We start from the raw sequence: 14,498 nt of genomic DNA, 5'->3' as shown, positions 1-14,498 counted from the left end.
GGGGAGATCTCAGGCCATATACTTGCCTGGAAAATTGACTATAATTTGGAGGTAAATGTTTTAAAACACTATTTTATAACAAGTTTAAATGACATTTAAAATGCTGCCTTAGATCCTATTCTATTAGTTCTGCATCTGGTAAAACACACTGAGCTGGTACATAACTTCACGTGACATTTAAATGTTTCTGGGACCTTTGCAGTACTGCAAGTGCCTCGCCTTAGAGCAGCCTTTCCAGTTTTCCCAAGAAGACATGCCCCGAGTACGGAAGAGGATTTACAAGGAGCTGTGTGAGTGCCGGCTCATGGACTGAAACCCAGCAAGGCTGGGAAGTCTGACCAAGTGGGAGCAGATGGTTTGTTACTTGAATCTCCAAACACTTATTTGAATTTTTACAGATATTTCAGATCAGTGGTGTTGGGCCACTATTGTTACCTCAAATTTATTTGTAGCCCTTATTCATTTCTCTAGCTACCATGTACTATTTTTTAATGTTCAGTTCGGTTTCATTTTTAATTTTATGGATTCCACGTGTTCCCCCCCCATATTTAATATTTATTATCCAAACGCATGCATATAGACAGAGCATGCAGAGTATTAAAAAAAAAAAGCCTAGTAGATTTGGTGCAGCTTTTGAAACTTAGTTAGATGTGAATTGAATACAGGTTTAAAATTTAATCCCAGAACCTAAAAATGAGGAATGTTTTTGATACAACATAACAGAATAGTAGGTGTTTCCTGGGCATAAAGAGTAGGTAGGAGTGGTTCTGACAAAGCCAGTCCTGTTTTACCAGCAGCACCTTTCACTGACTTCCCTCTTTGAGTCTTTGAGCGTGAGTTGCATTCCTTTTGAAGGGTGAGAAGGAAGAGGCTATAAACTGACTGGTATGTTCTATTTATGGAGGCACACTTGTAAGTACAGTGCCTGCTTTGGGAAGAGTTGATTAAAGTATGAGAAAAAGACAACAATCTTGAGGATCCAGTTATTTTAATCTTAGCACATGAGAGATTTCACTGTTGGTTTTAAAGAATTGATAATAAATGCCTACATCTTATAAAGGCTTTTGCTAGAACATTGAATTCCTTGGATTTTCTGTTTGTGACCCATTACAAAACTTATTATCTATCAAACAAGTGGTCAAATGAGAATTCAGCCTAAGAGTAATCTGCAAGTTGACACTTACCTTGTGTTGTCTCCCATAAGAAATTAAGATTTGCCAAATACCTTTCTAAAACATAAACATTCAAAACTGAAGACTGGCTTCAGGTCTTTTGAGGTGGATGGGGAGAAGAGGAAAGGTAATAGGGGAGACTTGATTCCTCAGGAGTACAGCAAATGTTACTAGTTTTTTTTTTTTCCTCTCACCTCTTTAGTGATCTCAGCAACATACAGGGCTCCTCATTTGGTCTCCACTTGACCAACCCTGACACTCTAAGTCCTTTTTTTGTTTCTATGAACCTCATTTTCTGGGGAAAGGCAGAAGTGGCTCTATCCTTACATTTAGCTGCATTAGGATTAATGTAATGGATCTTGCATCTTTAGTCTGGCCTTTTGTGATATTTGAAAGGAAAGGAAATGAGATGCATGTTAAACTACCCAATTATCTTTTCCAAACCGGGGCAGGCAAAACAACATGTATGTGTAAGAAACTCAGAGGCTTGTACAGAAAAATACCAAGTAAATGGCAGAAGATACTTGGATTTATGCCTAGTTAGGTGTTAAAAATAAAAAGCTAAAATGTGCAGTTTGACTTGGCCATAAGGTGAGGCTGCCTGCCAGCAGGTGAAGGTGGAGTCAGACATGTTTACATGCAGGGTTCCTGTCCCCAGACATTCCAAGCACCAACATCAGTGTTTACATTGTAAACAGCCCAGCACTTTCCTCCGTCCCCCAGACTCCAACTCCTTAGAATACAGCCAGGTCAGTATTTCTTACTGTGCTTCAAGTCCTTAAAAAGACTGCAATTAGAGGCACTTTATGCTGCTACAGATAGGGGTGTGTCAGCATTGGAAAAGAAGATTTAAAGTGGGGAGGATGTTTTGAGGCTTTCCGACATAAGTATTGAGAACGAGATTTTTCAAATGTGTATGTGTGAGACATTTGCTTTTTTTTTTTTTTGTAGCTATACAAAGTAGCCAGTAACTAGGCTGTGGATTCAAAATGTCTTCTTCTTTAGAGCTCCATATCTCACTTACTGAATCAGGCATACAGAAGAGACAAAAAGAACTGTGTTCTGGCAAGAATCGTACTGCCCAGAGCTTGAGTTGCCATTTCCTCCCATCACAGAAATGGTCGTCTCAGTGCTGAGGCACACAGGGCTGTGCAGAGAACCGAAGTGAGTTGTCCAAGGCGTTTCTCTTTCATTTCCAGCTTTGGGGGACACCCTGAGGTGCATTGCACAGCATGCTTTAGCCTACATGTCAAATATTTTAAGTCTGGTTAATATTTCTCTATATTCGTGAAACTTGATTTTACCACACATAGTCACTTTCGCCTCTCTTGTGATTAGGTATAAACCTCTATTTAGCCCAAGTCCTCCATTAGAATGGCATTTGTCCTAATGTTTGCAATAACTGCTTCCTTGCAACAAAGACATTTTTGAAATATAGTTTGGGCTGTTGGTGGAAGAGATGGGCATTGTTTCACTGTCACTAGCTTGGCACTTAATTGTTGCCCACACGGTGGGCAGACATTATGCTTTTGGGATTGTGTGCAGGCCTTGTGCAAACTAAAAGCTACTTATGATGTGCCTTTAAGTTGCCCAGTCCTCTCCATCAGCAAACTTAGCAGTCTGTAGTTGCTTCTTTCCAGTGTTTTTTTTTTCCCCTCTTATTAAATTTATAGTAATGAATGTAGATTTAATTCAACTTTTAGTAAGATCTCTCAAGAATCGTAGAGAACCAACATTCTCTTAAGGAAAGGAACCTCTTAAGGGAAAAAAGCACTTGAGAACAAAAATTCCCGAATCCCTTTTTTGGTTTTGCGTTGTATTTTCTATTTATCATTGAATACGAGTAACACTGGTCATCTTGAATTCATAGTTGGAACAAAACAGTAACAGACCTAACTGGGACACAGCCAGCACTAGCCTAAGTTGAGTGGCCCTTTTTCTTTGCAATTGTGGTTCACTGCTTACCTGGGCTGAGAGAGAGAACTGGGAGCTCTGGGTGGATCAGACCCTAAGGCGAGGAAGTGTATTAATAGTGTGAATTAGACACATTGACTACCTGCTCTGATTAATGGGGGTAAGAAACCGCACTAATCAGCAGTTATAAAGCACATACTTTACGTGCTGGCTCTGCCTCCTGGCCTGTAGGCAGTTAAGAAGACCTGGGGAATACCATCAGAGAAGTGCTAACTGTATTTGGGTATGACAAAAGCAGCCATAGACAAGCTGTTCACTTAAGTGGTACCTTTTGTCAGAAAAAGAATTTATTTAAAGATTGTGATCATGTAAAATTACTCAAACCTTCTAGCAAAAATATTTTTTTGAAAAATAAACTAAATGCCTTTATAAATGTGTGTTCTCTTGTATTGAATAACATGTACTGTTTGTTGAGTAGTAGTTTTTCCCAGTGACATTCCAATCATGACAAGGCTCATTTATGAACAGTGAGCAGTGCAGGCTCCACGCAAGCTACCCTTAAACAGCATTGTCCAAGAGAATTTTCTGCAGTAATAGAAATGTGTTATTTTGCATCAGCTACTACTACAGCTACATGTGGCTGTTAAGCATATGAAATGTGGCTAATGTAACCGAATGTTTTCATTTAGTTAATTAGCTACACGTGACTTGTGGCTCCCACATTAGGTAACTGTCAAAATGCACATGAAAATTCTGCACATTATTCAGATTCTCCCAAAAATACATTCATAAATATCCCAGAGTAAGAGGATTCAAATAACCCTCTTTATAGGTGAGGAAATAGGTACAGACAATGATAAGTTGGTCCAACTTTATTGAAATCTGTTACAGAAGACATGATTCAGACAACCTGTGGTTTTAAGGCCTGTAAAAATCTGAGTTATATTTTACTACAAAAAGAATATAAAATATATTAATTCAAACTAGTGTAAAAACAAATTTAAAAAATGAATAGTATGTCCTCATGAAATTAAATATTTGCAAGTATTTTTTCCTAAGCACTTAAAAGTAATTATACTAGTAGCTCTTTAAAAAAAAATCAAATAACCAGTTTCAATTTAATGAGAAAAGCTATATTTAACTGGTGTCACATTTGAGATACTTCAGCCCCAAGTTTCACAAACTATGGGAAGCTTAGAGATACTGTTGCTAGATGAAAAAATTTCACTTATGTCAGGGAAAATTATACTAGATTCGCAGTTTTAAATGACCAATAGTTCACATAGTATTAGAGAGAAATCACCTTTCCTTACAAATGCAAAATAATTACTCTAGACTGCCCTCTCTATAAAGACCATTAGCTCACTATCAAGGCTCTGAAACTCAGTAAGCACAATTAGGGAAAAAAAGAAGATAGACTTCCAACATGAGAATTGACCAAAACACATTTCCTGAGGGGAGCATTTCTGATCGTTTTTGTTAGGCATTCTCTTGATCGTCAAGCTCTTTTTAAAACCCACTCCATTCCCAAGATCACTCTGGAAATAAAAAGAATAAATCTCCTGGCCCTCACAGCAACCTTCATTATGTCAAGACAACATCCTTTGTTATTTCATCCCATTTCCTACTGACAGTGTCCCCCACTTCCCATAGAGTATTTGAGGATCTCCGTAATATTTGTTTTTTTTTTAGCTTTAGGAAAAACACATCTTTTGAAAAATGTGTTTAGTAAATACCCTTCAAGCCCTGTACCTATTTCCTGATTATATATAGCATGTAAGCAGGTGGTGTCCCCTGGGACTGTCTACAGCTTTTGCACCAATTATTTTGGTTAAGTTTGCCTTTAGAGCTTAGAATTCAACACAGAAACAAATTCAGTTGTGAAACATCTGTTTCTAACTTAGAGCAAAGCTATACAACATAGCAAAACTCATTTATTCAACTTGATCTCATAAAAACTTAAATTTTTAAAATAATTCTAGGCTCCAGTGTAGACCATGAACCTACTTAGATGCCAACATAGTAAACAAATTAAAATTTTTTCCCCAGTCTTCCTAAAAGACATATGGTGTTGATGGCTGATAGGTCAATATTATAGATTAAATCTGTTGCCAGGGAACATAGTTTTTGACCTGGTAAGAAAATCATTCTAGTAACTTGACACATCGCTAAGACTATAGAATTAAAGGCATTATTTTAGATTCTGTCCTTTAATAATTTTCAGAGGTTTCCAGTTCAGGAGAGACATTGATCAAAGCTTGGTGAAAATGGGCAGGTTTGCAGACCTTGGGTAACGTAGGTCAAATTCAACAGGCCAGAGGAGTGCGTTTTTCAAGATGGGGCTCTCACCGCTCATTGGTTTTTTGGGCCAGTTTTCCATAGCCCCCCCTGCCAGCGTCATAGTCCTGCCGATACTCATCTCGTACCTTAAATGAAAAGAACACAAGTTACAATATAGAGAAGATCGGTGGAACAAATACGCCTCCCACAAATATGTCAGACATACAGCTGAGGTTTCAGATGTCATAATGTGAACACTCAAAGAGGACACAATTGTTTTAAGCAACTTATATATGCTTAACTGCCTTGCAAAATTATCTAAGAAGACTACCATACATATGTGTGTGTGTGTGTATATATTTTTTTTTTAATCAAACATCAGGCACATATTCACCAGCATTAAAAAATAGCACATTCCAAGTAAGTACTTAAATTAGGCTATTTATTTTAAAATTAAAAACTTAAAACTCATTTTAGTGCATTTTGCTTTTCTCTAGATACTTTTGCAGGTGGAAAATAATCTAACCCCTAGAAAAGTCCGGTAAGAGTTGCTTGTAGAAATGTACAGAACGGCTTAAGAAAATAATTGACCAATCCCAATGGGTGATTTCAGATTTACTTCAAGCCAAGGTTATATGCAGCAAGTTATTTTTAAAAGAGCAAATACAAATTGATGAAACACTTGTCATTAGGATTGGAATTGCAGGCAAAGGCTGAGCCCAGAGGACTGTCCTGCGTACCTGGCCCCCAGACCGTCCGCGGCCGTACTGTCTGCCCTCCTTAAAGCCTGCATCCCAGTCTGTGCGAATGATCCGGTCATCCAGGCGAGTTCCATTTATGTACCGCATGGCATTTTCTGCATCTGCTCGTGAATAGTATCTTAAGTTTAAGAATTAAGGAACACTATGGTATTTCTCCAGATGTTTTTGGAAATACACGAAGCAACATCTAATAAATGAAGCTGAGTTGTGAAGTACAAAAACTAATCCAGCCAGATAGAATTTAAAGACAATAGTTTGGCTTGTGCGTGCCTGTTTGAGATTGGTCCAGAAGCACTTAAAGAATCAAATGTGACACTTATCTATGGCTACATTGATCAAGATTTCCTGGATAATCCTGTTAATAATTATTTGGTCCCACTGTCCCTATGTTTTGGTTTGCAAAATGTAAAATATGTTCAGTGCAGATTTAGACCACAAAATGCATACTTCATATCCAAGGAAACAACAGCATCCAAATTCAGAGCTGTATATTCAGGAGCAACCTTAATGAAAGAGAGGATTACAATGCATATAGAATTGCCATTGCATTTCATTAGAAGGAAAGACTCAAGTATATAACTCAGATTAGTAGTTCCCAAACCTATTTAATCAGATCTTACCTATTTAATACCATCTTTGGGCTGGTATATTTAAAAAAAAATCTCTACAAGCAATTATGATTATTAGCTGGGTTTAGAAAATGCTGATCTAGACTTTTTCCCCTTGTCTGTCTTTTAATTAGACAGATAGGGAAACACTTGATGAAATTCAGTGTCCAGCATCTATGTGATGCCTAGTGGGCATTCAATAATTTTTTGTGCAATGCACCCTAAAAAGGCAAACAGAAAAAGAACACTGGCCATGGCAGCCTCTTTTTCGGGTATTTGCCATTATGATTGATCTCTGACCTACAAGACAAATGCAAAAATACTTCAGTTCTCAAGAGACTGATGATTATCTTGGAGGTGGATTTTCTTTGCCTTTTGTGTTTTCATTGTTCTCCCTGTCCCCTGTGACTATTGTATGCTGTTGCTACCAGAGGCAAAAGCAAAACCTGGGCACTCTGGTCCTGCATCTAAAGGGAGAATGTAAGAAGGGAGAAACTTGCACAAATCAGATACCAAAATCAAAAGTGGGGCTTCTGCTTCAAGCTGATGGGGAGCACATTTCTCTCCTTTCATTCTCAAGATCCCAATTAAAATAGAAAAGAAACATACACCCAGAGAATAAAAGAGGCTATTAGCAGACTAGCGATTCAACAAAAACTGATGGGAGTGCTAATGGGTAAAACAAAGTCTGAAATATTCTGAAGGGGCTTAAAGGAGACCGAAGAAGCTCTTTAATTCAAAGTTGAATAAGTGAGTCTGCAAAAAGGGTTTAACTGATGGTCTCTATGTGGGAAGAAGACCTGCTAGCAGGAGGGCATCTACACCCAGGCAAATACAAATAAAATGGTAGAATTCCCGATGAACTGTCTGGAGGAACTAGGGCACTGTCTTTGATATCAGCAGGCCAAAATACAATCCCCTTCATTCTGGCATTTGGGAAACCTACATATCCCAAAGATAAAGCAGCAACTTGAGAGAGAACCTCTGCCTAGGTCCATAAAATCAGCCTTCTTTTGCCTAATTATGATCAGAATCTAAGGACCACCAGACATTTAAGGAAAATTTACAACATAAATCTATCCAAAAGAAAGATAATTCAGGGCACAGAAAAAAAAAATCAAAATACAAGTCAGGTATGGGAAATTTCTCAGAATATAAAACAAAATGACCAAAAAAGAAAAATATTAGAGAAAAAAAAGAAATTCAGGAGGTCCAATATTTGTAGTTTCCAGGGAGAGAATAAATGATCACAAGTAAATACAGTTTTGGTTCTGACCTATAAAATCAAGTTATATACTTGTACATCTAATATAATGAAATAACATACTCTACAGCCATTTTAAAAAGAGGTAGACCTACAAGTGCTAACATGAAACAATCTCTAAGTGAAAAAAATACTGTATATAGTATGCTATCACAAATCCACAGGAATGTTACTTCTGGAAAGAAACCCAAGAGACTGGTAACAGATTGTCTCTGGGCTTAGAATGGTACAGATTTTATTTCCACTATACCCTTGATGTTTTTAAACACCATGAGCATATATTCTTGAAACATTATTTTTCTTAAAGAATCAACTATATGGGGCCTGCCCAGTGGCTCAGGTGGTTGGAGCTCCGTGCTCCTAACTCTGAAGGCTGCCAGTTCGATTCCCACATGGGCCAGTGGGCTCTCAACCACAAGGTTGCCGGTTAGACGCCTCGAGTCCCGCAAGGGATGGTGGGCAGCGCCCCCTGCAACTAAGATTGAACACGGCACCTTGAGCTGAGCTGCCTCCCGAATGGCTCAGTTGGTTGGAGCCCGGGCTATCAACCACAAGGTTGCCAGTTCAATTCCTCAAGTCCCTAACGGATGGTGGGCAGCACCCCCTGCAACTAAGATTGAACACGACACCTTGAGCTGAGCTGCCGCTGAGCTCCCGGATGGCTCAGTTGGTTGGAGTGCATCTTCTCAACCACAAGGTTGCTGGTTCGACTCCCGCAAGGGATGGGGGGCTGTGCCCCCTACAACTAGCAAGGGCAACTGGACCAGGAGCGGAGCTGCGCCCTCCACAACTAAGACTTAAAGGACAACTTGACTTGGAAAAAAGGCCTGGAAGTGCACTGTTCCCCAATAAAGTCCTGTTCCCCTTCCCCAATAAAAAACACACAAAACTATAAACAAAGCATGGATTTCAGAACAGAACGTTAATATTACCAGCTTTCACAATGTGAGAGTGTAAGCACACTGGACAGAAGGTAGGAGATAGAGGAAGGGAGGAGAGGTAGAGATAATGCTAAGTAGCGAACAGCCTCACTCATTTTTTAAACAGGTGACTAACCACTCTAGGCCCCACCCCCATCCAACAGGTACATCAGATACATAGGCAGGATACTCCACAAAGCAGAAACCACATGCTGTTTTCTTCATTTTATCCAGGCCCATAATGATTTTCTTTATGTCACCACTTTTGCTGAAGAGTTCATAGATTTGTTCTTCAGTTGTGTAAAAGGAAAGATTTCCAACATACAACGTACAGCTTTTCTTCAGTAATTTTTCCTGTTCTTCAATGTCACCCTAAATTTCAAATAGAGAAAAAGTTAGTAGCATCCAAGAAAAGCCCTGCTTAAATAGTATTCCTAAGTATGGGAAAACTTTCATTAATTCTGATTGGGGAATCAGCTTCTCTCATCACCCAATCCACGCCAAATCCCTTTCTGGGGGGTGTTCACAATCTATGAAGCACTTATGCAAAGTCCAGACTGCTGTTAGTAGAGGGCTGTGGCTTGCAAGTTACACTGCATATAGCCCTCCTCCTCCTGCACCACAGCCACACAAGTGGCATGTCTTTTCCCTGCACACTCCATCTCCTCCGAACTAGCTTCTTCTCTAATGGCCCAAGTTTAATTTCCACATCCTGAACCAAGATATTAGAAAGGGCCTTTTTATCCTTTGTAGTGAAAAGTAAATAATTTGCAGAGATAGGGTACCCCTGTAATACTCCCATAGAGAATGTTCAAAGCAACAATTGCTTCGTTTACATGCTTACATATTGTTCTGAGTTTAGGAGAAAACGTAGTGTTCACTAAAGACAAGAGATCTCATTTTCTTGACAGGCTTCCTAATTTGGAAGGCAGGATGAAGCCAGAGACAGGAATATAACTGGGCTTCAGCCAACACACCTGACAATTCCTGGGGACAAGATGACTCATCATGGGTCAGACATGATTATTTTTAGATTCCTTCAAAGAAACCAGCGTGGCCATCCTTAGACCTAATCTTTTAGCCTCCACGCTGGGAAGGACAAATGCTGATTAAATAGAAGGCTACCAGCTGACCAGCTCTCAGGCCCTTCAGACCCGTTAGGGCTCTAACATCAGCTACACAGTGGTATTCCGGCTTGGAAAGTAGCTGAGCAGAACCATATTCCGGCCTCCAGAGCATTTCCCCTAGAGGCCTCCCTTCATTTACTACTCCATATATAATGCTGATCCAGTCTTCACTCTGAAAATTGTTAAGACTTTGGATTCATCTCTGAATGCTTTGCAGCACACTGCTCAGAGTAACAGGTCTCATGTGCTCACTTCCAGTGGTAGAACAGAGAAACCATCTAAACTCGTATCAAAAGCAAAAGGATGCAATAAATTATAGTACATCAATAAATACAAAACTATGCAGTCCCAAGAAAAAGGTGCATCCACATGCTGTGATGCTGAACATCTCCAAGATAGTGAACAAAGTGAAAAAAGATCAAAGTATAGAACAACGTGAAGGGTATGCCCAAGTTATATTTTTAAAAAGTATGAATATACCCACACAGAAGAAACAGTACAACTCCCTCTACGGAGAATCACGGGACTACAGGTCAGAGACTTTCAGCTATGAGATCTCATTTAATTCTCCGAAAGAGGTAGGTCCTAATTTATCCTCATTTTACACCTGAGGAAAGACAGTTACATACTTGTCCAGGGTCTCATAGCTATTCTGTAGGTATAGCTGGAATCCAAACCCAGTCTTATACCCTATCCAATACTTCCTTTAAAAGTCCACAGGACATTCTACATTAAAAATAAGTTTTCAGAACTTTGGAATTATACATTAGATAAAGCAGATTCACTTTATTTGTATTAATGCTTTTTTCTTTTTTTCTCACACAAGTAAGTAATGTCCAAATAGCCTATGGCTTAAGACAACTGTGGTGTAAGTACTTATTTAAGGTATGATATTAATGTGGATTCCATTCAGGAGAACGCTAGAAATTTCGCATGACAGTATCTTATTTACTACCTAAATAAAGCTACAGGCTTTAGACTGCAGAGATGAATGTAGAGAAAGTCGAATCCTTTCAGTCTCAGTTTGGCAGGATGCTTGAAATTCAAGATGGTTGTGATGTGGAACTTTCTAAAGTAATGAGAACTGTAAGTGACAGATGTGAAAATCATGCCTGGCATATTATATAAAAGCATTTTTAAATGGCTGAGTATGAATTTAAGATCTTCCTCAATTTGGCCTCAAACAAAATGTCCTTTTCCCTACCCTACTAACATTTTTGCACATTGTCCACACCGACCCTCCTCTACATGTGCCCTCTCCTTTCCTAGTCACAAGTGTCACCCTTTTCAGAATTCTCACAGCCCCTCCCTTTCCACTCATCATTTCTGCCCTGGATTATGATTACTTGACTCCATTTACAATCCCTACTAGAAGATTATAAACTCAGAGTGCGGAAACTGTCTTCCCTCCCGCTCCCTCTAGAGCTTAGCAGATGGCTTCAGCAACAGCACTCCATAAAAATACTAAGTAGCCAGTGGTTAATGAGTGTCGCTCCACCCGACCCCTGCCTTTGCTGACACCGAGGAGCCCACCTGGAATACCTTTAGCCTTCCCTTTTTATACAAAATCTATGACATGCCGAACTAAAATTTTCCTCTTCTGAAACCCCTCTGTTCTCTAATGTTGACATCCAGATGCAACGTGCCTAGCTTGGCTGGTCCACCTTCCCACTCTGAGGGCTCCCCAAAGGTGTAAAGAGGGGCTAAACTTTGTGTCTCCCGCCCATCGCGTAGAACTTTGTAGGACCATTCTACTACACTAAGGAAAGGGCTCGAAGCGTCAAAGGGCAGTTTAGATAATCTAATTTAAAATTTTTAAAAAGCCCCGGTATCTGAGTCTGGAAGGCGATTCCACATACTCCAGGTGTCAAAGGGACACCCCTTCCCCTCATCACAAAATCACCTCGAGACACAGCCCACGAAAACGCGAGCCACCACTACTGCCGCTCGAACCTCTCTGCACTGGTCTGGGAAGAGGGAGCGGCTGCAAGGGAATGGGAAAGGAGCCTCAACTTCCCTTTCTATGAGAGAAGGGGATTTAGTGACATCCCAAGGCCCTTTCAGCATCCATTTCCCAGCAGGCACCGGGGCCTCACTTCAGGTTTCGGGAAACTAGAGAATGGGAGACGACACAATGAGACAAGAGTAAACCGATTCTCAGCGTTTTGGCCCAAGGCCTTCCCTTCTCGTGGTCCTGCCTCCCTTACCCAGAAGTGCTGGTCCCGGTACTGGCTCAGTTCCACATAGGAGTCACTGCGCAGCGCCTTCAGGAGGCCACCCGACATCTTGCAGAGAAGTGGACGAGGACACTGCCACTCCGGTAACAACGAGCGGCGGCGGAACCAGAAACGGCCGGAGGTGGCTGCAGAAAAGTCGGTATCCTGCGGACCAATCCCAGCGCTGCAGTGTCATCACCTGGCGGTGCGTGCGTAACGTGGTCCGTTGACTCACATCGCCGATCAGAAGCCAGAGCGGCGAGCTTCGGTTCCGGCTGAGTCTGAGGATGGTGCTTCGGAGGCTGTTGGCGGTCTTGCTGCACAGCCCGCAGCTGGTGGAACGCCTGTCGGAGTCGCGGCCCATCCGGCGTGCGGCGCAGCTCACCGCCTTCGCGCTGCTCCAGGCCCAGCTGCGCGGCCAGGACGCGGCCCGGCGCCTGCGAGGCCTCACGGCTGGGCCCGCGAGCTCCCTGGGCCGCCGCGCTGCCCGCTTCAGAGACACCTTCACTCAGGAGTTACGCCGTGGCCTTCGCGAACGCCCGCGGTCACCACCAGGTAGCCAGAGGGGCCCGGGCGCAAACCCCTAAAGCCGGGTTGGGCCGAGCAGAGGTTGCCGGATTTCCCGTCTGGGATCGACACAGGCCTCGGCGCTAAGGAGTCATCCCGGGCACTGCGCACCGCTTTGAATCCTGACTCATTCTGATTGTCAACCTGCAGAGGCCCACTCATCATAGAGCCCAGGCCAAACCGACATCCCGGATGTAACCCTGTGATCGGACGGGGCACCGTGTGTGAAGAAAGTCCCCGAAGCCCAGCAGATATGAACACATGCTAGCTGGGCCCTGATACACCAGGTACAGAGAGCCATGGACCTCAGCCCGAAAGTGAATCTGCCCTCTGTGAATAGGCCTGAAATTCGTGATAGATGATGCTGCCTCGGCACTGATGGAGTAGGGCACTGCTTCCACGGAGATCATGGATGGAAAGACAACCCTGCAGCTGCCAAAGCCCTCTAATTAAATGTGTGAGCTGAGTAATGGGTATGCGTGTGGTACTTCTCTGGCAGGATAGATTAGGATTCCTGGGGACTGTAGGCCCATGGACATACTAGTTGGCACATGCTGAGTGCTTACTCTGTGCAGGCACTTGCTAATTGCACTCTGTGTGGGTTGTCTCACTCCTTACAACCGATTTCATATGAGGAAGTGTAGGCTACTTAAGTTGCCTGTGGCCTTACAGAGAGGGATGTGAATACAGGCGTTTGACTCCAGGACCTAAGTCCATAATCATCTCACTACAGCATTTCCCCTGACCTTCAAGTCCTCCCCTCTCCTCTAACCCCAAGTGGGTGTTAGGACTACTGCCTACCAAGGAACAAGCTCCCTGGATTCCTATTCCCCATTTTACAGAGTCTGGGATACAATCTAAAGACTGTGGTCCAACTAATGGACCCACGATTAGGAAATCCATTGTATACAGAAATGTTCTGTCATTTGAGGCGTCTGACTGAATTTCTGATCACCTCTAATTAGGCTACTGAGGTAATCATGCAATCTAGAAAACTCGAAGCCACAGGAGAAGCTTTTAGACTGGCTGGTGACCAAACAGAATTTAAACTCTGGCCTTTCTGACAGTCATAGGAAGTTGGATAGGGCTGGAGACCTGCCCTGGGGATGGAGAAGCTAAAGTAGCTTGTCCTCTTTCCTAATGTCCAGTCTCTCATCAGGTGCTGCTCTTTAATCCCCTGAGGCCACAAATCCCATTCTCCTAATAACCAAAGTCCTGGTTTGGCATCCTGTCCTCTCCTCCCGTCAGAGGAGAAATCCTCCCAAACCAGAGGCGACTCACTGGATTCTCCTTGGAGCCTGGCAGTGAGGAGCCTGAGAAGCTTGTTTACTCTCCTGCTTTGTCTGCCTCGTTGGTCTCTGGAAATCAGAGCAGCAGGATATGAGCAGTCCCCAGCCCAACCCCTAAGCTCAACATAAACAAGCACAGTCACTGTTCGGTCTTTTCCTAGAAGAGACAAAAATGGAAGCAGTGCAGGAAGAAATGAAATTTCTAGGCTGGCCATTTAGTAAGGAAAGCAAGAAAAGGGGCCATTGTTCTTTTTTTTTGTGTGTGTGTGTGTGTGTGTGGAAAAAGTATGTAAGAAGTTAAGTTCCCTCTATTTCTGTAGAAGGAGTTGGAGCAGAGAGAAAACTGGGTCCTTTCTGTTCTAGAGATGACTGCTCTTTGC

The 14,498-nt window shown here is 42.0% G+C and overlaps 3 protein-coding genes across 7 annotated transcripts in view; 2 read left to right on the top strand and 1 right to left on the bottom strand.

Annotated features, from left to right (window-relative positions):
• SENP5 (SUMO specific peptidase 5) overlaps positions 1-3,519 on the top strand; it is a 46,113-nt gene extending 42,594 nt beyond the window's left edge. For all 5 annotated transcript variants that reach the window (XM_019723618.3, XM_019723616.3, XM_019723621.3 and 2 more), the window contains one exon: positions 203-3,519. In XM_019723618.3, the coding sequence (XP_019579177.2) occupies positions 203-313 (111 nt within the window). In that variant the 3' untranslated portion in view covers positions 314-3,519. The remainder of the gene's footprint in view (positions 1-202) is intronic.
• Positions 3,520-3,943: 424 nt separating this feature from the next.
• NCBP2 (nuclear cap binding protein subunit 2) lies at positions 3,944-12,386 on the bottom strand. Its single transcript, XM_019723623.3, has 4 exons — positions 12,254-12,386; positions 9,110-9,291; positions 6,107-6,245; positions 3,944-5,512 (listed from the first exon to the last, which is right to left on the bottom strand). The coding sequence occupies exons 1-4, from the start codon at positions 12,329-12,331 to the stop codon at positions 5,432-5,434; spliced, it is 480 nt and encodes a 159-aa protein (XP_019579182.1). The 5' UTR covers positions 12,332-12,386; the 3' UTR covers positions 3,944-5,431.
• Positions 12,387-12,549: 163 nt separating this feature from the next.
• NCBP2AS2 (NCBP2 antisense 2 (head to head)) lies at positions 12,550-13,295 on the top strand. The gene has a single exon (XM_074330017.2). The coding sequence runs from the start codon at positions 12,550-12,552 to the stop codon at positions 12,847-12,849; it is 300 nt and encodes a 99-aa protein (XP_074186118.1). The 3' UTR covers positions 12,850-13,295.
• Positions 13,296-14,498: the final 1,203 nt, after the last annotated feature.

The sequence above is a fragment of the Rhinolophus sinicus genome, chromosome 17 (assembly GCF_057876585.1).
Source record: "Rhinolophus sinicus isolate RSI-liver-muscle chromosome 17, RSI-T2T, whole genome shotgun sequence".
In the NCBI taxonomy this organism is placed as follows: Eukaryota; Metazoa; Chordata; class Mammalia; order Chiroptera; family Rhinolophidae; genus Rhinolophus; species Rhinolophus sinicus.
The sequence above is the reverse complement of the archived record's forward strand: the minus strand, read 5'-3'. Positions and strand labels throughout refer to the sequence as shown.